At 47.2% G+C, this 20,519-nt stretch overlaps 6 protein-coding genes across 6 annotated transcripts; 2 read left to right on the top strand and 4 right to left on the bottom strand.

Moving 5' to 3' along the window:
* Positions 1-4,141: 4,141 nt before the first annotated feature.
* LOC122613093 (putative cyclin-dependent serine/threonine-protein kinase DDB_G0272797/DDB_G0274007) lies at positions 4,142-9,627 on the top strand. Its single transcript, XM_043787092.1, has 3 exons — positions 4,142-4,294; positions 8,241-8,693; positions 8,753-9,627. Exons 1-3 carry the CDS (start codon positions 4,290-4,292, stop codon positions 9,591-9,593), a joined length of 1,299 nt encoding a protein of 432 aa, XP_043643027.1. The 5' UTR covers positions 4,142-4,289; the 3' UTR covers positions 9,594-9,627.
* Positions 9,628-9,733: 106 nt separating this feature from the next.
* LOC122613092 (translation initiation factor eIF-2B subunit gamma) lies at positions 9,734-11,478 on the bottom strand. Its single transcript, XM_043787090.1, has 4 exons — positions 11,248-11,478; positions 10,687-11,195; positions 10,491-10,631; positions 9,734-10,390 (listed from the first exon to the last, which is right to left on the bottom strand). Exons 1-4 carry the CDS (start codon positions 11,396-11,398, stop codon positions 9,824-9,826), a joined length of 1,368 nt encoding a protein of 455 aa, XP_043643025.1. The 5' UTR covers positions 11,399-11,478; the 3' UTR covers positions 9,734-9,823.
* A 175-nt stretch (positions 11,479-11,653) lies between these two features.
* On the bottom strand, positions 11,654-12,720 carry LOC122615311 (V-type proton ATPase subunit D 1). Its single transcript, XM_043790347.1, has one exon. The coding sequence runs from the start codon at positions 12,614-12,616 to the stop codon at positions 11,876-11,878; it is 741 nt and encodes a 246-aa protein (XP_043646282.1). The 5' UTR covers positions 12,617-12,720; the 3' UTR covers positions 11,654-11,875.
* Positions 12,721-12,744: 24 nt separating this feature from the next.
* LOC122615310 (protein FAM185A) lies at positions 12,745-14,172 on the top strand. The gene is made up of 3 exons (XM_043790346.1): positions 12,745-13,452; positions 13,512-13,695; positions 13,749-14,172. The coding sequence occupies exons 1-3, from the start codon at positions 12,880-12,882 to the stop codon at positions 14,114-14,116; spliced, it is 1,125 nt and encodes a 374-aa protein (XP_043646281.1). The 5' UTR covers positions 12,745-12,879; the 3' UTR covers positions 14,117-14,172.
* On the bottom strand, positions 14,131-15,978 carry LOC122615309. Its single transcript, XM_043790345.1, has 2 exons — positions 14,626-15,978; positions 14,131-14,567 (listed from the first exon to the last, which is right to left on the bottom strand). Exons 1-2 carry the CDS (start codon positions 15,835-15,837, stop codon positions 14,211-14,213), a joined length of 1,569 nt encoding a protein of 522 aa, XP_043646280.1. The 5' UTR covers positions 15,838-15,978; the 3' UTR covers positions 14,131-14,210.
* Positions 15,979-16,444: 466 nt separating this feature from the next.
* On the bottom strand, positions 16,445-18,885 carry LOC122614651 (nose resistant to fluoxetine protein 6). The gene is made up of 5 exons (XM_043789267.1): positions 18,549-18,885; positions 17,649-18,486; positions 17,233-17,598; positions 16,627-17,173; positions 16,445-16,570 (listed from the first exon to the last, which is right to left on the bottom strand). Exons 1-5 carry the CDS (start codon positions 18,883-18,885, stop codon positions 16,445-16,447), a joined length of 2,214 nt encoding a protein of 737 aa, XP_043645202.1.
* Between the last annotated feature and the right edge of the window lie 1,634 nt (positions 18,886-20,519).

Here is a 20,519-nt window from a genome sequence, read left to right as displayed (position 1 = left end):
AATATAGGATTTTATTTTGAAATCTTAAATATATTTTCAATTATCCTTCAGATAATGATCAGATAATAAATATTAATACATTTGAGCTAGTAGTTTCATTTAAGTTTTGTTTGCAGGCTGTCTAAAACTTAGTTCCGATTTCACTTCCTTCCGCTCGACTATCTCACTGGTATCTGGTGAGCTGTGAGAACGGACAGAAATTTGCATTTCTTTGGCTCCGGGGCACGCCCCCCCAATGTCAAGTTCACAGTCACTTCCGCACCGAAAACGGAAAATGCAGCGACTTGCTTGGCATCAAGACGTAACTTCCACCGATCAGATACGATCTGATTTTGAGTGCCACGGAAAACAATCTAGTTGAAAAACTTACAAATCATCTGGTTGACGAGTTCCGGCTTTTGGAGTTTGCCTTTATGGTCTAATACTTGGCCATTGTGGACTTGGCGTAAACGATGGTTATAATTTTAATGACGCCGTGAATGTGCTGTGAATTAATCGCAACGGTTTTTGGAGTCGACTGCCCGCTAATTGTGGGTGTGTGATTGCCCGTTGATGCTGGCGGGTGATGTCAGTTGCTGTTGCTGGGTCTTTAATCATCTATTAAATAACTTTAAGCACATGGCTAATGCGAGCCAATTAACTCCCAAAAGTCCCGAGAGGAATCACTCTTCAAGTTTATAGGACAGTCGAAAGTTAGTTGCTCTTTGGGGAGCTTTTAAAGAAAAATACAACGGGGAAACGCAATGGAAATCGTCATTTAAATGTCTAGTTTAAGATAAATTAAATTACAATCTGTTAAGTATTAATATAAATTATTTCGCCATTAGAGGCTCAGTATTAAATGCCATTAATAAAGTTGTTCTGTTTTCCAAACCAAACTCAGTCAAATTACTAATTATATTCGTGTGCTTAATTCACAAACGAACTGCTAATCTACAACTGCCCATTCCGGGCACCCAAAGTCATGAAAAGAGTGCTCAAACAACGCCCAGACAACTTGGATGTAATTAATTTCGATTCGCCACTCTTTGAGCGAGACCTTGAACTTCTGGAGTGACGTGTCTATTAGAACGCTAATGGATCCGCGTTTCTGAGCCCAGAGTTACTTTCGCTTTTTTTCCACCAAGATACATCGCAATTCTTGAGAAATCCCGCACTGAGAGATTGAGATTGGCAGGCGGGGAAAACCGAGTGACATAACACAATAACTCAAACTTACGCACTCGCATCTCGGCTGGAAAATATGTGGAGCATTAAGCATTGGGGCTAATTAGTTAATAAACAAAAGACTGGAAGACTGGGCCGTGGACACATGCAAAATATTTCACCACCATTTTATTATCTTTCTTTCCTTTTTTATATTTTTCGGTTTAGTTTCATTTTAGGTGGCAAAGTCCGCTGGGCAATTCTCAGTTGCAGCACTAAACTGGCTGCACTGAAAACCATTTGGCTAACGTCTTCGAAATGAGAAATGTATGACTGCAATAAAAGCGCACGAAGGAAAGTCAAAATAAGAGAAATGTTTTAAAGAGCTCTTAAATGTGTATTTAGTCTGCGTTTTCCCATTTGAAGTTCATTACAACGCGAATGTTGGTGGTGCCCAACTGGAGCCACAAAGTCAGACAAACTGACAAAAGCGCATTAGTACAGTATAGTAAGTGGTAATAGCCAGTGGCTAATTTCCAAAATCTTTTCGCCAGGCCTTGCCCAAGTGCGATTTCAGTTGTACAATATTTCTTTTACCAGTTTTATAGTGGCCGCAATGTCTATAATTTCCCCCAATGAACCTGACCGTCGTGGTTGTCGTTGTTGCTGGCAGACAACCATTGTTGTGGTAGTTGCTGATGGGGCAGCCAACACAGTTATGATTATGAGAGGCTTGTGACAATCAACTTCCTCGAAACGTGCCGCTTTGGAATGGCTTTGCCATGGAATGGATCGGACTTGGGTTGGGGCTTGGGTTCGGGCTTGGAATGGACTTGGACTTTGCATAATGGCCAGCAGTTGGCCAGTTAGCCACATAGCCAGTTAGTTCGTGTAATGAATTTTTTACCCGTGTTATTAGGGGACAATCGTTGTTGGGAGTCAGCGACATTGCAGTTACAGGTGCATTTTGGGTGTTCGTTTTGGCAAGACCTTTCCGTACAGCAAACACATAACTTTGACCCGAAAAATATTGAGTATCCATGTACAGGTATTTTTCTATCCATTAAACCACCCTGTTGGGTAATGAAAATCCAATTTTAAATAGCACTTTTTATCGAAATCGAATAGTAATATCTATATAATCGTATTGAAAACCAATCAATCAGCATTTTAAGTAAATCAACTAGCTTTGCAAGTGATATTTCTCGGTGCACAACTTGTTTACCCTTTCGCGCTGACTAAGCCGGCAAAACATTTATTAATTATGCCTTATAATTGCGGCACCCGCCTGGGAATAATTTTGATTAGCTGCCACCACTGCAATTATCTCCCGAATCGTGAAGCTGTTTGCAGGTTTGCTTGATTTGTTTGCCGCTCCTGATGCATTACCAGTCGAAATATGTAATGTGGAATGGAGCATGTAGTGTGAGGTGTGGGGCGGGAAAATAAAAATGAAACGAAAAGAAAAGAAAAGCCACCAAATTATGTGAACTTGTTATATCACCTGGCTGAAAATCGCAAGCTTCAAACATTTGAAGTTTTCTTTCTCGAGCGGCGGCAATCATAACAACAAGCTGCTGCTGCAGCTACTGCTGCTACTGCTGCTGCACTTTCTTTGCGTTACGCTTCTTTGCATGCATTGCCAAATCGTTTATATATATATATAAATATATATATACATATACAGACACGCCAGATATCTGCGGCTATATGCAAGCGGTCAGTGTCCAGACATTGAACGCCGAGCAATTGAAATGCTTGATCGCTGTCCGCCGAAAAGAGATACAGATGCAGCAGACTCAGATTCAGATGCAGATGCAGATGCAGATGCAGATGGAGAGGCAGATACAGATGCAGTTACAAGTGCAGCACAGAAACGCAAAAGTTCAACAGTCGGAGGCGTTAGTACAACCACGAACACCATCGGCATGCCCCTTCCCTCCCCTCACTTGTAGGCGTTTGCAGTATTGTAAATTAATTCATATTAGCCAAACAAATGCAGACATATGTGTTGGCCGAGTGTGTCGGTGAGCAGATAGCTTTTAGCATTTCATTCGGCGGATGGGATGAGATGAGACGAGACTAGATGAACTGAGACGCTGAGATGAGATGGGATGAGTTGCCGCGCAGGTTTCGTTTCTGTGGTCTGAAGTTCGTTGTGGGAGCATCGCAGTCGAAGTCGCAGCCTCGTTGAGAAAAACCGGCGCGAATGATTTTTTATTACTTTTTTATTTGCTGCTGATGGTGATGCTGCTGCAACTGTTTTGTTGTTATTGTATTGAAAATAGCAAACATGCAAAATGCGCAACGAAGGCTGAGAAAATCAACAGCGAAAATGTTAATTACACTATATCTGAGCAACTTCTATCTGTCCGTTCGACGGCCACTTAGATGTATCTGATGGATGCAAATGTGCAGCGGCATTTTCGAAACTGCAAGCTACAGTTACAATCTCATGATATACATCTGAGTGCATGAGTAATATCAATTGGCTTATGACTAATGGGCAAGCCTAAAACCAAAAGCCTGTCGGCGGACACAGTAAAGATTTTCCTACGATTAGGTCTTCGATGTTTCATATTAATATTAAATGAAATTAAATATCTTCATCTTCCATATTTCTAATGTTTGTATTAATTGTATAACTAATGTACGAACTTTATATTTACAACGCTGACAAATAATGTGTCTTATTATAAAAATCAAAAGACTTAGAGAACGAACTTGGCTTCAATGTGGAAAACTCCACTCAACTTGCAGAGTCTTTTGAGTAAAGAAACGAAGAGTTTGGCTCAAAGAGCGAAAACACGAGACATGGAGAGACCCAGAGAAGTGGCTGTTCTCTCGGCCAATCCTCTCAATGGGCGGCTTCGGCTGTGGGGGTACTTTTTGGTATAAAACATAAACAAGCCAAAGAAAGTCATTCATTTTGTTGTTCGAGCCAGGCGAGTGAACCGTTAGCAGCAGCATTAGATAGAAGACGAGCCGAGCTGCCGAGCAGTGCAACGCAGTGATAAATATATAAAAACCAAGAGACAAACACGCGAACATAAAGTGATTCTCCCCCCCAGTGAGTGCAGTGTGTTATCCAGAGCCAAAAACTATTTGGATTATTGGGATACCGCCGAAGCCATCGCCCCAACATGCAGTAAGTTCTATAGCCACCCACTGCGCCTATGAATCATAGTCAGTCCGAACCTGGATCTGAACCTGGACTTGGCCTGCCTCGCGGCCACAAATTCGTGCTGCATTCGCTGCAGTCGCTGCAAACGATAATTAACATTTTCGGTATTGTCTCGGTCTCCGGGGTTCTCTCGGCCCAATTTTTCTGGGCCGCTTGGCAACCACGAAATATTCTTTTGGGCGATTTCAAAACCCAGCAGCGACATACTCGTACGTAACACAGACTGAGATGGAAACCCAAGCCCAGGCCCGTAGTTGGTCTGACTTTTCCTTCTATATCTTTCCGTTGGATTTCTGTCTGTGTGTGTTTTTGGCGTGGGAGTTTTCGCTTTTGTTCGCCGACAATTCATTGAGGCAGCTGCCTTAAACCCAAGGGGATACTTGTACTTATTTATATGACTTGTTACACGGCAAAAGTTAGCACCTCTTACTGGAGTGCTTGTAATTAGCAAGATTTAAATGAAGTAACAAATTATAGAGGCTTCTAAATGTATGAAAACTGATTAAAATGAAGTATAGCTATTTTGAAAACCAAATTCTCAAATTATCTTGAAAAACTATACTTTGTTACTATATTCTTTTAATATTGCTATCGGTTAAAATTGTTATCCAATAAGTTCTGTTTCTAGAAACCACAGAAACCCCAGAGATTTTGCTAGCCAATTTTGATTTAATTATCTTGGCCAAGAGCTGTGATTTTCAATATAAAATGTAAATCCTACAAGTTGCTTTGCTCCTTTGCATATTGCCCAATCTCTTGATCGCATGGCTACAATTTATGTTTGCTTTGTGGCAATCGAATGTCCGAGACTGGATTAATCGATTAGGACTCGGAACGGTCACGCCTGCTGGACATGGGGAGATCCAATCTCCGTGACAGATTGCATCACTGGCACTGCATCACAAAGCTGGTCCTTTCTAAAAGCCAAGTCGTGTGGATTACTCATGCTCTGCCCATTATATAAGTGACTGCGAATATGAGCGGCAATTGTATCAAATGCACGCACTGCGACGCATGTGGCGTATACGCAATATTTCCACGTTTGGAATTACAGCGACGCACAGATATGCCCAATTGCCCAAGCGTGCTGCCAGCCACGCCCACCGCCTCGTCGCCCCCCGGGTGTAATTGCTTTCGATTTTCTGGTCACTTTTGATGGGGTGTGTGTCTATTGGGTGGGCGAGGGGGTTGTGCGCAATTAATAAATTGCCATCGAATTGATTTCTTTCACTTTTGCCTTGGCTCGTTCGATTTCGCCCGTCATCGGGCCAAGCGAGCAAACACACCCACTTAAGACATCCCGAGTGAAGGTCACAGATTTGTGAAAATTACCGCAGCATAAAGAGGCACAAAAGAGACAAACGGTGGAACATAAAATCCATTGCCAGGCCATTACAAAGTCACATTATCCAGATGCCCGAAATCAACCAAACGTAAACGTAAACGTAAACCAACCGCCCTAGCTGCACGCACATTAACAGCTCTTAATTTGTATCAAGGAAAAAACAAAAAACAAAAAAACCAAATAATGGATAAAAGTGAACAAAAAAAATGAAAAAAAAATTAAAGCAGTGCGATGTAGTTTATTTTTTTGGGCTTTCATGTTTCACACAGTTTAATGGCATCGAGAGTTGTGTTAACGAGCCAGTGTTTAATTAAGCACTCGAATAAACCAACTGCAGCAAGTGAAAACAAAAGACTTAGGCAACAAACTTGAACCGATTACACGCTAAAGAGTCGAGAAATGGAAATTGAAACTGAAATGAAGGAAAAACAGCGGGCAGCCCAAGCGATTGTGGCACTAAGTGGGCTTAGCTTTTAATTCTCTGCCAACTACTCCCAGGAAAACTGCGTTCGCTATATGAGTTATACAAGAAATTTACACTCTCGTTTTCCCGAAAAAACCAGCACACTTATCGAAATGCAGGTGCTTGCCAAGTGTCGTAATCTAAGACCGGCGCTTATGTCACCCCAAAAATGTCCGCCTAACATGACGCACACCCAACATTTAAGGAAATCAAAAGCAAATATAGTCCGAGTTCCATACGCAAGAAACCCCAGTGGCACACAGAGTACAACCAACTCACAGCTCACCAACTCAAATGTATAACGAAACCGACGGCTCTGCCTGTCTTGTGGTTTCCAGAAGTGGCTCCAAATCGGGCCAGGGGATTGGGGTCGACGAAAACCATCAACATCAACATCAACGCATCGCCTCCATGGCTGCTGCCCCACTGCCATATCCCATATGCTATGTGCTCTGTGTGCTCCATGCTCTGTGCTCTATGCTCTATGCTATAGCTATATATGCATGATGTAACTGCAGTGCGATAACGTCTGCATCTGGACCAAAAGCAGAGACAGATCCCGACACATGCAACCAATTCCCCATTTATGGCAGACACTCGGGCTATTGCGACTGCGAAAGTGGTGCTTGTGTGCCGCAAGTGGAGCACTCCAGGCTGCGCTGGAATGCGCACAGCTATTTGCATGTGATGCAGGCGGAATTGGGATTAGGATTGGGCTTGGAATGGAGGTGGCGCTGAAGGCCCCAATTCCTGGGGGCAGATTCCCCCGGATTCCCAGGCAGGTTGCGCAAAAGGTTCGCTGACAGTGACAATGCAACAGGCAACAGTGGCACTCTCAGCCAGCTCCTAAAGTTCAAAGGTGCAACTTCCAACTTCCAACTTGCAACTAGCAACTCGCAGCTGCCAAGCGACTGGCTGACAAATTGCCAGCTGGAAAATTCGATACTTGCATAAGACGCTCTCCAGATTTATTGGCCTGGCCCAAATCAATGGAGTCCACCGCGTACTCGGTTTCAAAGTCACCAGCAGCCGGACGGACACTCAATTTGGCGTGAAAAGTAAAAGTCCGTAGCGACTTTTGCTTTTGCTTTTATTACACTGCTCTCGCATATTTCACCTTGCCCAACTATTTGCAACTCTTACTCGGGCTTTGACGTTATGGCCCCAATTAGATGCAGGCACGTAACATTGGTTAATTGGACTGGCCGGCACCACCGGACCATCGCACCGTTCGTTTCCAGGCCAGGAATTCCAATCCCATTCGCCCCGCGACTGGGGTACATATCATGCGTATGAACAGCAGTTGACATTCAGCCAAGTCGAGTCAGCGAGTGGGCCTCGGGTAAATGGCGTTCAAATTGAACCCGCCGCAAGCTGAGCATCCTCCTCATACCGACTGGTCGCGGGGTATATCAGCTATTCGATGCAGGTTGCAATCTAGTGATTGCGTCGGATTAAATATCTTAGATTGACATAATGCAAAATAGAGTCTAGCAATTTATGGATATCTGTTGGAAATAATATATTAAGTTGTTGATTTTATGCAGCTGCTGACTTGGTCTACTAGTTTTGGAATTTCATGGTCAAGTTACGTTCTTAGACTAAAAGTTTGATCTTTTGAAAAACACTCTTCAATTCTCCATATCAGGACACTTTTCCAAGTGACTTCTTATTTGGGCTTTGGGATATTGGTAAGCTGGGGTAACAAGCGTATGCCTTGATCAGTGATTCCCAGCGCCCAGCTTTCCTTGCCTTCCCAGCCGCAGTTGCATCTCCATGCAGCGAACTCCGTGGCCCGTTTCAATCTTGGGGGACTTGCCGTGTTGCCTATAACAAGTTTTCTGGCCTGGCTGGTCTGGTATGGTCTCTGGTCTCTGGTCTCTTGCATAACTGGTCGCTGGGCTGCCGATGCCGATGCCAATGACGATCTCCGATGATGCTGCCTTCTTTGGCTGCAATTTGGCGGCATCTTCGCGAAAAGGTTCGCAGAAATATTTTCCCGCGTTTTTTTTTTTTTTTGTTTATTGTCTGGTTGCCACAGAGTTTCCCATATCATAAAGCAGCCTGACTCATCAAATGATGGCCATTTGCTACCATTGCAGCACCCCATCTGCCGTTCTTCTAGTCCTGGCTGTGTCCACCGGCCTGTGGGCCAGCTGCGTGGAGGGTGCAGCCACCGGATCACCGTCGGCCACGGCCACCACCGCCAAGCCCAAGGGATTTGAGGCACGATCGCTGGACATCAACTCCAGCGGAGGCGAGGAGGAGCTGGACGACTTCGAGACACAGGCCCAGACGCATCTGGCATATCGCCAGCAGCCGCAGCAGCAGCGCCAGCTGTACGAGTACAGCGAGGAGGACCAGGAGGAGGCACCGCGTCCGGTGTACGCCAACCGAAATGCCAAACAGCAAAGCAACTTCCTCAAGATCCAGGGCCAGCTGAAGAAGCCGCTCAGCGAAGAGAGCGAGGAGGAGGAGGAAGAAGTGGAGGAGCCCGATCGTCTCTCCACCCTGCTGAGCAAGTCCTCCTTCAGCTGCACGGACCGGAACTCTGGGTGGGTACAAGCTAAAGAATACTTTATGACTCTTTACTTAAGTTAATGTTTAACTGCAGATACTATGCCGACGAGTCGCTGAGCTGCGAAGTGTTCCACTACTGCCAAGAGAGCCAGAAGCACTCGTGGATCTGTCCCGAGGGTTTCACCTTCCACCAGATCCATTTAATCTGCATGCCGCCCTCCCACGACAACATCTGCAAGCAGTCGTCCAAGTACCATATTGTGAACGACTACTTGTACAAGCCCATCAATCTTCAGGAGCACCAGAGCAAGCCGAATGTGACGCTTCGCTACTCGGAGCGCTACTTCCCGGAGAACTACTACGAGCACGAGCGTTACGATGACGAGGAGGAGCAGTTGCCCGCCGCCCCAAGGCCACGCATCCAGCAGCAGCAGCATCACCAGCAACAACTCCAACAGCCCCAGCAGCAACATCGCCAAGTGGTGGCCTACCAGCAGCCGCAGCAGCAGCCCCAAGTGAGGGTACAGTACCAGCAGCCACAGCAGCACCAGCACCATCAACAGCAGGCACAGCCGCAACCACAAGTGGTGACGCAGATCCGCCATCAGCCGCAACCTCAGCCGACTACCCTGGCCTACCGGAAGCCACAGCCAGCGACCACAGTCCAGCCCCAGTTGCAGTTGCATCAGCTGCACCAGCCCCAATTGCAGCTGCACCAGCAAAGGCCACAGACGTTGGCGCCGACCGTGACGCCCGCGCCGTACCGATTCTTCACTGCCGCTCCCCAGCTGCAGCACTTACAGCAGCAGCAACAGCAGGTCTTCCGCACGCCCGAGGAGATCAACATATCGCTGCAGCAGCGTCGGCCGCAGGTGTTCATTGCCACAACGCCGAGGTATTACGAGGATGAGTACCTCTACGAGCGGAGGAAGTGAGGAGGATTAAGCAGATGAGTGAGCAGAAAACAGTCTTGTCGTTCCCTCGGATCCACCTCTCGTGTATATTCCCCGTCTAAGTAGCTTTAAGCTCTCGCCCCAGCTCTCTGTCAGGCCCGAAAATCCTTGCGCGAGTTTTGTGTACCTATTTGTAATATTTAATGTCCTGCTAGAAGAATCCGCCTTCTAACTCAATTCGTTAATAAAGGAAGCCACATTAAGTTAGTCGCTCACTGTATATCTATCTCCATGAACTGATCCGCGTTGGACAGATGCACTGCCTGGCTGTGGGTGCCCTCCTCCACCACGTAATTCGGTCCAATGATGCAGTTCTTCAGCACGGATCCGCTCTTCACCTGCGCTCGGTGGCCAATTATGCAGTTGTCGATGTTGCAGCCCTCCTCCACAACCGCGTTGGACATTATGAGCGAGTTGGCCACAATGTTTTTGGGATTGATGATGCAGTTGGGTCCGAAAACGCTAAAGTTCAGTGAGGTCTTTTCGGACAACTTGGCATTGTCGGCCGCTATGATCTCCTTCGTTTGGGTGGATTTTACCACGGCTCCGGGAGATATCAGTGGGTGCTTTTCGCCACACAAGTTGTTCCAGATGCTGGCTAACTTGCGATTGATGGCCAAGAAACTCAATGTGTTGTTCACCCGCACACCGATGGCATCTTTGGGCGCCTGAATGCCATAGCAACGCACAACATCGCCATGATATGGGGCTTGAGATAGAGATTGGTTAAACAGTGAAGTCTGCGTGATCTTCTGATCCAAAATGGTGTGGTCCACATACTGAAAGTTGAACACATAATAGGATTTTATATGAATCTCTTTACAGGATATAAATCACTTGTGTTAGCCTGATAGTACCAAGTAGTAATGGTCTACTCACATGCAAAACATGATCCTCATTCTTGGTGACCACGCCCACTTCGGATGTGGTGTCCAGCACCGGTTTAGGAGGTCGTTTTGAGTGCTGCTTCTTGATCAAGTGCGGCAGAAACTCGCCCTTAAAAGTGGATATATTCTCCTTCTGCAAAGATTGATTATTAGGTAACTATTTATTATATAGTCACATTAAAACTAACCCTTCGTAGGTAATCTATAACCCATTTCTTGAGCACGTACACATGAGCATCCACCAGTCGGCTGTATACTTCCAACCTACCGCGGTTCTTGAGCAGATGCCGCTGGATGTTGAGTGTTTCCTCGCAGTCACTGGCGGCAGACACGAAAGCCAATCTCTGAGTGGCCGCATGGATGCCAATCAAATCCCGTTCCGGTTTGTGCTTGCTCTTGGGACCGGGCATAACGACGTCCGACTCGAATCCGCTGGGGAACAGGAGCATTGCAAGGGCGGCATCATGTTCCCGGAACTTGTTGATCAGCGGATATAGACTGACATTGCTGACCAGGTCGCAGCTGACCACTAGAAAGTCCGACTTGATCTTATCGTATATGTAGCGCAGACTGTCGGCGGTTCCGAAATCACCGTCACTCGGAATAGTGGCGTAGTCCAGTCTCAGCTTTAAGGGAGTGTTTTCCAGCGCCGATTGGATCTCCAGTTTTTCCTGTTCCAGCACCACAACAATGACCTCTGCAAAAATTTGCAATTAAAACCGGGTTTTTAATCGGACTCTCCGAATTACCTGAAAAGTTGTGTTGTTGCAGCAGATTTAGGGGATACCAAATCAGAGGATATGGGCCCACGGGCAGCAGGCATTTGGGGGCATCGCCCAGGACCTCGGGTAGACGAGTGCCACGTCCAGCGGCAAAAACAACGGCCTGGAACTCTGACATTGTTTTAAATAAAGTAAATTTAGTTCGGCTAAAAGGCGTGCAAACACAGAAAGAGCCACGCAAACAGCTGATTGAGTGCAAGCGACAACAGCTGCGTGCACTGTTCAACACTGCTTCCAATCAGACATATGTTTGCTGTCATGTGACTGTGTGATTGTTTTTGTTGCTTTTGCTATTGTATAAAATAAGTCAGATGACCCTTTTTGCAATGAAAACTCCCTTTTTCCGCTTATTAATGACACAGAATGCACAACGTATGTTACAACAAGACTTTAATGCATGATTTGCGCAGCTTACACTACACTACAAAAATGGAATACATACTTTTCTGCTTATTGGAATAGTCTACACACTTTTGCTACATAGGTACAATTAAGTTTGTGGCTTGCCCTTTGCGAATTACAATATGGAAACGGTTACTGAACAGAAAATAGTTTAACAATAATATTGCTGGAATTAACATATCCAAGGTAATACTTAGAACAGCACATCGTCATCGCCCTCATCCAGGATATTGGCCTGTTGGCGCACATCGATGCCCTGTTGCAGCAGCTCCGCCTTCTTGGCATCGGCCTTGATGCGAGCCTCGCGCTTCTTGTCCTGAATCTTCTTCAATCGGTAGAACTCCTCACGCTCCAGCTCGTCCAGCTCCGAGATGATGTAGGCCAGAGTCCTATCGATTCGGGGGATGATCACATGCTCAATGGCGTTCACACGGCGGTTGGTGATCTTGATCACTTCGTCCAGGGTGACGAATGAGGTCTGCAGCGAGGCCAGCTCCACGAGCAGTTTAACGGCGCTCTGGTAGTTCTTCTTTAGCTTGGCCAGCTGCTGACCACCACGGGCAAGACCGGCCAGTTCGTAGGTGTCGGATCCGTCCTGGTAGGACTCGAAAACGGGCAGTGTAACACCAGCCACGTTGTCCTTCTTGGTGCGGATCTTGATCTGGGCCTTGGTGACGTTCTGCAGCACCACCTGGTTGATATCGCCAGACGTGAATTTGGCCTCCGCCAGCGAGAAGGCTGCCTCTTTCATAACATCACCCATCAGGGTCTTGGTCTCGATGATTTTGCCCAGAATCAGACGGAATCGCATCTGGAGGGCATCCGCCTTCTTCTTCAGCAGACCGTGACCTTTCTGGGCGCCAGCCAGACGGGCCTTCATCAACATCTGCGCACCACGGGACGGGAAAATCGGTAGCCTATCTTTTCCGGACATTTTGCTGTTTTTTCGGATGGTAATTGGCTGGACTAAACAATTTTCAACTGCGTATCAAGAAAACTGCAACCGTCGCAGAACACTGAAAAACTCCAACTGGAAAATGACGGATGGCAGTGTTGGCTACTGACCGTAGCCAATCGATAACCAGTTGGTGCTGAGAAGTGTTATGAATAACAGTACTGCAAAATACGCAGCCACAGCTGATTTTGCATTTAAAAGTAAACAAAACCAATAAATTCCTTTTTCTCATTGGCTTTATAATGCTGCTGCAACGCGCCTGGTTGCCACATTTGAGCAACCACCTGCGCCAATACGCAAAGAAGTCCCGTGTCCACATTAAACCAGTCATGGCCGCGAGCAAGCGGATGGTCCATCAGGAGATCCTGCATTATGTAAATCCCTTTGCCAGGATCAATGTAAAGTCCGATGTTTTCCTCCGCATCCAGCCCGCGGATGTGCATCAGTACACCAGCGGGGATGTGTTCATCGCCCAACTGGTGGGCGGTCAAGTCAAGAACTCGAATGTCTCACTTGATGTGAAGGTGGCCGATGAGGACAAGGTGGTCAATGTGGTGGTTAGAAAACTGACGGACCAGGCCTCACAGTTTGAATGCCATCTGCATATTCCTGTGCGTTCCGATGTCTCTGTGGACGCAAAAAGTAGTGTGCGGGTGGAAGGAGTACAGAGTGAGCTTCTGCAAGTCAAAGCAAAGGAAGGCATCCTTACCAAAAATGTCAAGGCCACCCATATAAACTTGTACAGTGAAAATGGCAACATCAATTGCATGGGCACACTGCTGGGCAAGATTACCCAAATAGAGTCACACAATGGGGTGAGGAAAGGTTTACTGTCAATCTGATCTCACCATTAACCTGCATATCTTGCTTTCAGAATATTTCGATGGATAAGTTGCAAGGAGACAGCTTAAATTGTTCCACCAAAGCAGGCAGCATTGTAACTGACTGTTGCTATGTGGAAAACTCAAAGTTTCAGACACAAACTGGCCGCCTGGAGCTCAAGAATGTCCACAAAAGCAGCCAAGTGCACGTCCATCAGTCGGCGGAACTCAATATGAGTATGCAAAATAATAAAAAAGTAAACCATTTTGCTAATAACACCCAATTTCAGCTGGAGTACATGGCAATCTTCAAATAACCACCAAAGGAGGCAGCCTAAATGTCCAACTATCTGAGCTAGTGGGGAGCAACAAAATCGACGCCGAAAACTTGTTAGAAGAGGCTATTATACACATATCCCAAGCCATAGAGCAGGATCTTCACATCGAGGTAACAGCTCCTGAAGTGAAATTGGAAACCGAACTGGAGCATGTTGCCCATGCTCTGAACGAGAGCAAGAACAAATTCGTGCTAAGCAATCCAAATACAAATCGACTGGAAGTAAGCAGCACAGGCACCAAGGGCGTGCGCCTGGGAAAACAGTCATGGAGCGATATGATGCGCAATAAGTTGCAGGCCATTGGTACCGATTTACCTTAGCTAAAGACAGAGACTAACTAAGTTAAGAATATATTGTGCTGCAAGCAACAATCTCAGTCATTTTTGCTTTATCCTTTATGGGGAGGCATGTTGCTTAGGCTTGGCCCGACTCCTTAGCCACTTTATCGTTCAGGCATTCGAGCGCCCTTGAGAAAATAGCATCTTCTTTTCCGGCTTTAAGTGCAGACACAAACAGCTGCACCTTCTCATCGCCAATCTCTTGGAGATCCGAGTTTTCCGCTTTTATCACCATGCAAGCTAACAGGCGCAGCAACTTGAAGGCGTTCTCCACATACTGCTCCTTTGGAGCGTCATCCTCCTCCTCTTCGTCCTCTTCGAAATCATTGGCCTCTGGATCACTTCCTGTGTAGTTGTCAATGTGCTGTTTAAGTCTATACCATAATTCCAAAAGATTTGAGAAGGCCTCCTTGTGATAGAAGTACTTCAGGCGCTGCAACAATAAATATTTCATTAGCTCGTCGAATATTGATCATGATTCCCAAACTCACACTCCAAATGTGCGCCAGATCCTCCAGATACTCTTCCTGGCGTTCGCCTAATGGAATAAGTTGTAGAGGCTGCTGCAAAAACTGCAGTATTCGCGCCAGACAACTGACTATACTGGGTGCATACACATCCATGGAGGCCTGCGCCTCTGGTAGTTGCACCAGAATGGTGCATATATTGAGGTAGGTTTGTATGATCTCCACATCACAGGTTATTTTCGGTCCGCACGAGTCGTAGCCAACATCGGCATCCTCATCACTGTCCTGTGCGGCTGGCACATCTGCATCTTCGTTCTCCTCGCCAGCTTCCTCGTCGGCCAACTTTGCCTGGTCGTCGCGCATGAGTCGCAGAAACGCGCTATTGACCCCATCGCAGAGTTCTGGCACTAGAAAGACCTTTGCAAAGGGCTTCAGATTCAAGGTGGACTTTGCGTTTTCCTCCTCCACCAAGGCGCAACTGGCCAGCACAGCATTGGTGGCCTTCAATGCAGCTACTAGCAGTTCATCGCTAACGGACTGTTGCAAGATCCTGCCCAGATTCTGCGCGGAGTTTTCAAAGGCGGCGAAGCAGATGTACCAGTCCACAGCGAACTGCTCCTTGCCGCTAAGCACATGGGCCATGATGTACTGAAAGAGTCGCATCAGCTGTATCAACATGGCGGTGTCCATGCAGTTGGTCAGCTTGAACAGGGTTTCCATCGTGCCGTGGTTACAGGTCAATAGCTCGGCGCACTCCACCTGGGCGCACATGTTGCCCAGCAGGCCGATGAGAATCTCGTAGAGCCGCACATCTTCACAGCCCGCCACCAGTGAGTACATGATCGGATCGATGGCCTCGTTCTCCAGCAGCAATGTGACCACTTCGGGCGACACCGACATGTCCCACACTTTGCACAGATCATCCTCCAGCTGCTGGTCCAGCGATGATTCCGGCTGCAGCTCCACCAGCTTCATAACCGTCTTTAGGATGAACCGACTGCTGAACATCGTGTTGCCGACTGCATCGCCGCGCATCCGCTCCAGCAGCTCGGCCTCCTCGGCGTCATCCTGGGCGGGCGGGGGCGTGGTCGAGGCGCTACTGCCGCTGGCAGAGGCGGAGGCAGAGGCGCAGGCGTCGCTTTCCTTGTGATTCGCATTTTCGGCGGCTGGCGCATCGTTCTGCTTGGCGGCCACGGTAAGGCCACTCGCCGATGGCTCCGCGTCTTCCTTGGGCATTTCGAACTGGATGCGGGTCTGGGCAAACTGTTTAACCGCTTCGTTTGGCAGCACGCAGACGGGCAGTGGCAATAATCAATATATTTTGGGCAAGAACTTCTTTTTTTTAGACGCGGTCAGTGGGTCCGTAGGTTTTTTCACATAAAATACCATAAGCTCTGCTAAAGCTAGTGGAAAAGCTCGACATCTCCATCATGTTCACTTAAGGTGGTCACACTTTTGCGTACTTGGGCGGGTCGTCTGTTTGAATATATTTCTCAAATTTTGTATTCTTCTGAAGTAGAAAAGTTATGCAGCTTGTAAGCTATATCCTTTTATTACTTAAAACAAGCTAAACTACCTTTAACTAGTTAAAAAAAAAAACAACGAGAATGTTCGTTTGCATAGTTAGCGAAGACGCAAACCTAATCATCATAGCGCGACTTGGGATCCAATGCCATCCACAAATAAATTTAAAACTTTGGCGCCAAAACTTATTAAATATCGTATTTTTATTATGTCGTATTATGTTAATCTTTTTAAATTCGAAATTCCAATAAATGATAGCCATAACTTTCTATGAATAAATGACTTAGATGCAATGCTAACGATGAAAGGTAATCACAGTTTATGAGGTTTTTGGTTTTCCCTTGAGCAGCAAATTGGACAGATTGCTGTAGGGCAGCTCAAAAGCCAGCGAAAAGACGATGGAGGCCAGATAAACGGTCATCGTAAAGCCGCAGCAGATAACACTCTATAAAAGCAATACAAGATTATCACAAAGTATGAGCAAATAATAATGAAACTCACCAGCAGGAAAGGATCAACTGCAGAACTCGTACTGGTCAGACTGTAAACGAGAGCAATCACCAGCGGATTCAATAGGTATATGCCGTAGGACAGGCGGTTCAGATGCTGAAAGACCTTGGCCTCCAGCAGACGGGACCACCACACGCCAGTTCCCGATGCACTGCCCACGATCATCCAGCAAACGGTGAGGGAAAACAGAGCGCGGCCCAGAACAAACAGCGATATAGTGATAAGGTAGCCCAGATCCCGCTTCACCGTGGAGTAGATGCAGCCCACGAACACCTTGAGACTGAAGTGCCACCACCGGCGTATCCGGCGTTCACTCAGCTCGCTCACTTGGAATCGCTGCTCCTGGTAGTACCAGGCGGCTATGGCTCCCACGATGTAGGGCAAAACCCTCACAAAGGGACTCGTGTATATCTGGGTTCCAGTCGCGTAGGTGGAGTCGAAGGAGAACTCGAAGTTCTTGGCGATGCCGATGCCATAGGACCAGGTTATGGTGGCCATTAGTCCCGTAAGGGTGATTGCCTTGGCCAGCTTTGGGCGCCTGTATAAAAAGATAATGAAAATATTTACATTTCCCTTGCGATTTAAGTCCACACTCACTTGGCGTAGATGAAGAGCACGATGTTTGCCAGCAGGAAGAACTGCATGTCGCAGGCGAGGCTCCAACTCCAGTTGGCGCACATCTCCCGGTGATCGAAGAGGTTCTGGATGAAGAGCAGGTTCCGCCACCAGTGCTGTTGGCACAGCTCGTCGTTTCTCTCGTTGATGTGGAAAACGGACACATCGCCGATGTAGGCGAAGGCCAGGTCCACGCTGCCCATCACCACCAGGTAAAGCGGACCCAGTCTCAGGTAGCGATGGAAGAGCAGCTTGCCAAAGAGCTTCACATTGCCCCACAGGCTATTGCGACGCACTGCCTCCAGCTGCTTCTCGTTTCTCAGGAAGTTGTACGTTTGCAAGAAGCCACTGAACAATATTTGTAAGTAAATTCTTAAAAATTGAATGATTTGAATTACCTGATGGTAAAGAAGACATCCACGAGAAGGGGAGCTGTGGAGACGTACTGGAAGACGACCTGCTCCGCATAGGACAGCAGCACCGTTTTGTTGTGCACCGTGAAGTACATGTACCACACCACGTGGAAGATCAGGATCCAGATGGCGCACACGGATCGCAGGCCATTCATGATGGGTATCTCGCCCGGCTGGTTCTCCCTCATGGCGGACATCTTCCTCCAGTTATTGGCCACATCGAAGCAGGACACGAAGTTCTGAAAAGGCTGCCACTTCAAGAGCGTGTCCAGTGCCTGCCACAGCTCCGATTCCACCGGAGCCAGGCCCGGGTCTGGCTCATCGGCATTCTTGGCCACGCGCACTTGCTGGGCGCAGAGCATGAGGGCACCGGTTACCAGGATGGCGGCCACCACCAGACGGAAGCTAAGCCTCTGGTAGAAGCGTTCGCTCAGCCGCAGATCCTTCATGTAGAGCACCTCCGGCTTCATGTCGAACATTTCATCCTCGGCGAACGAATCGCCGGCCACATAATCCCTGGCCAGCTGCTTCACCTCCTCGGAGCCACAGGAGCTGGGCAGGCACAGGCCAATGTGCAGCACCTGCTCGGACATCACCTTGATCTCCACCTGCCACGGCGAGCGGTGGCGCATGTATATCACCCGGTAGTCCATGCCAAAGGGCGCTCCTTGCGTCAGGATGCTGTAGTGCATCTTGCGCTCGTAGTTCCGCGACAACGTGATGCCCACCGGCCGCCGGACACCTTCACATCCATCCCGACTGCCCAGCCAGTAGTTCTGGCCAAACACGAAGCCGGATGGCTTGCTTCCCGACGCATCCAAAACTGCAGATACGTGGAAAACTATGTATATAGAACTATATGTACTAAGTGCTGCGGTCACTCACCCTTCATGGCCCATGGCTGCCTAGTGAGGATTCCGCGCTGCACTTGCTTCAGGTGGGCGTGGCAGCTGGGACTCACATTGCTCTCGTTGGCCACTTTGGTCAGCCCGAAGATGACGGAGCTCCTGGTGAGATGCTGCTCATGCGGGGACTGGATGGCAGACGCCTCCTTTCCGCGGATATCCGCAGACATAACTTCCGTGGACAATTCGAGGCTGCCATTGAGAAATCCGTACTCAAAGCGATGCCGTCGCAAAGTGGTCTCATTCACAGCTGCGGCTGCAGTCGCCACTAAAGTCCAGATGCTGATGATCAAGACCGATCTCCGGTGGGTTTCCATGCCAAGGGACCGCTAACGAAGCGGCAGCTGGGAAAAGTAAGAGGTAAGAGCAAGTTTAATTGTTGACCCTTCAATACGAGTACTCTCGAGTTACGAAAAACTTGAGTTACGTCTACTTCCTGCCGGAAAAGATTTACGAGACCTGTGGACTCGCTAATGACGCCAGTTAACCCTTTGAGATCTCAATCAATTTATTTCCCAATATCTTATCTATCTTGAAATCAGCACCTTTAAGAAACCAACTTTCACTGATCGCAGAGGTGGCATGGAATGTATCTTATGCAAATAGATGTCTAAAGAATTAGTGATTTATGCCAGGTCCACAGCTTTAGTGGGATTAAGTTACCTAACTAACATTTAAGATAGTTTATAGTTAATATTCTCTGCATTAATAGGTTAAAGATCTGAGGATCGGCCACCTTGTCGCAGAACATGGAAGCGATGGAATGGATGGTGGCCAAGTGGCAGGCGGGGCTCAGCATCAGTTCAAATATCAATTAGCCGCATCCAAACGGTAAGTGCGTCTCAATGTCAGCTCCAATGTATCGGATTAGTTCGATTCACGAGAAATTCGTGAGATACAGTATCTACAGTGCACAGTCACCCGAAGGTTTACGGATGCCAGAGGCGCAAATCAGTCGAACTTGTCACTTGTCACTTGCGTCGATTCATGGAAACTCAAGTGCCCACCATTGAAGTTCCAAGTTCAGTGTTATTACCACTGTTGGTCTGCAAAACTGACAGAGGTCAACGACTATGGCCTATGGTACACTTTTTACGATCATTCGGCTGGGGACTCCAGAATTAATTCACTGCATACATTAATTTTGACCACGCGCATGCAAACTTATTATTGTTTGCCCAAAGTACTCATTCCAAATAAAAATTAAACGATGTTTGCATTGGCTGATTGAGGTAGAATTGCGAGAATAAGACCCGCGGGCGATTTGCCAATTTGGCGCAGGCGTGGGTATAATATAATTATAATATATGCCCAATGTTTTCTTTGCTCTCGAAGACGTCGCCGAGATTCAAGACTCGAGATTCGCAGTTGTAAGTCCCAAGATAGCCAGTTTGCATTTTATGGCAGCTAATGGCGTTCCGATGAAACCATTTCAAGGGTAAATCGTAAATCTGCGCTTGGCTTCGCATCCACGAGTGCTTTATTTTCCGATTTTTGCCTATGCAAATGAACCTTCACCTTAACTTTGCGGATCCCGATCACCCAGTTTGGCTTGGTTTTGTGTCTTCTTTTTTTTATTTTTTTTGGACTAACGATGGGTTTTGTAACTAATATTCGCGAACTGGCTTTGCGGGCTTGCATGCTGGTTTTTATGGTTTTTAATGGCATGGCCGTAGGGAAAATGGTGATTTATATTTTGACACTGCCTGCTTATGGTCGCGATTAGGAGGGTCAAGGATCGAATCGATTCCTATTCGGGATCTGCAACCAATCGAAGTGACCTACTTTTCAACAATAATCCAATCAATATAGAACTTGGCGACTTGTCCTTGGCATTCGTTTGTACTCCAAACAATATGCGTTTGCCAGCGTTTCGGCTTGTTTATTTATTTTGTAATGCTCGAAATCCAAACTATTTTTGAAGCTGTTTCTTTTTTTAGCGCGACACTCG

Source organism: Drosophila teissieri, chromosome 2R (genome assembly GCF_016746235.2).
Source record: "Drosophila teissieri strain GT53w chromosome 2R, Prin_Dtei_1.1, whole genome shotgun sequence".
Classification (NCBI taxonomy): domain Eukaryota; kingdom Metazoa; phylum Arthropoda; class Insecta; order Diptera; family Drosophilidae; genus Drosophila; species Drosophila teissieri.
The sequence above is the reverse complement of the archived record's forward strand: the minus strand, read 5'-3'. Positions and strand labels throughout refer to the sequence as shown.

What these genes read in the sequence shown, in the direction of transcription:
- LOC122613092 (XM_043787090.1), bottom strand. Translation starts at nt 11,398, where the DNA reads ATGTCAGAGTTCCAGGCCGTTGTTTTTGCCGCTGGACGTGGCACTCGT. An exon ending in GCAACAACACAACTTTTCAG is followed by an intron (nt 11,196 to 11,247) that starts GTAATTCGGAGA and finishes AAATTTTTGCAG; the next exon opens with AGGTCATTGTTGTGGTGCTG. An exon ending in TTATAGATTACCTACGAAGG is followed by an intron (nt 10,632 to 10,686) that starts GTTAGTTTTAAT and finishes CAATCTTTGCAG; the next exon opens with AAGGAGAATATATCCACTTT.
- LOC122615311 (XM_043790347.1), bottom strand. Translation starts at nt 12,616, where the DNA reads ATGTCCGGAAAAGATAGGCTACCGATTTTCCCGTCCCGTGGTGCGCAG.
- LOC122615309 (XM_043790345.1), bottom strand. Translation starts at nt 15,837, where the DNA reads ATGCCCAAGGAAGACGCGGAGCCATCGGCGAGTGGCCTTACCGTGGCC. An exon ending in ATCTGGCGCACATTTGGAGT is followed by an intron (nt 14,568 to 14,625) that starts GTGAGTTTGGGA and finishes TTATTGTTGCAG; the next exon opens with CGCCTGAAGTACTTCTATCA.
- LOC122614651 (XM_043789267.1), bottom strand. Translation starts at nt 18,885, where the DNA reads ATGGAAACCCACCGGAGATCGGTCTTGATCATCAGCATCTGGACTTTA. An exon ending in GCAGCCATGGGCCATGAAGG is followed by an intron (nt 18,487 to 18,548) that starts GTGAGTGACCGC and finishes ACGTATCTGCAG; the next exon opens with TTTTGGATGCGTCGGGAAGC. An exon ending in CAGTTGATCCTTTCCTGCTG is followed by an intron (nt 16,571 to 16,626) that starts GTGAGTTTCATT and finishes TTGCTTTTATAG; the next exon opens with AGTGTTATCTGCTGCGGCTT.
- LOC122615310 (XM_043790346.1), top strand. Translation starts at nt 12,880, where the DNA reads ATGCTGCTGCAACGCGCCTGGTTGCCACATTTGAGCAACCACCTGCGC. An exon ending in AAATAGAGTCACACAATGGG is followed by an intron (nt 13,453 to 13,511) that starts GTGAGGAAAGGT and finishes TCTTGCTTTCAG; the next exon opens with AATATTTCGATGGATAAGTT. An exon ending in GTCGGCGGAACTCAATATGA is followed by an intron (nt 13,696 to 13,748) that starts GTATGCAAAATA and finishes ACCCAATTTCAG; the next exon opens with CTGGAGTACATGGCAATCTT.
- LOC122613093 (XM_043787092.1), top strand. An exon ending in TGCACGGACCGGAACTCTGG is followed by an intron (nt 8,694 to 8,752) that starts GTGGGTACAAGC and finishes GTTTAACTGCAG; the next exon opens with ATACTATGCCGACGAGTCGC.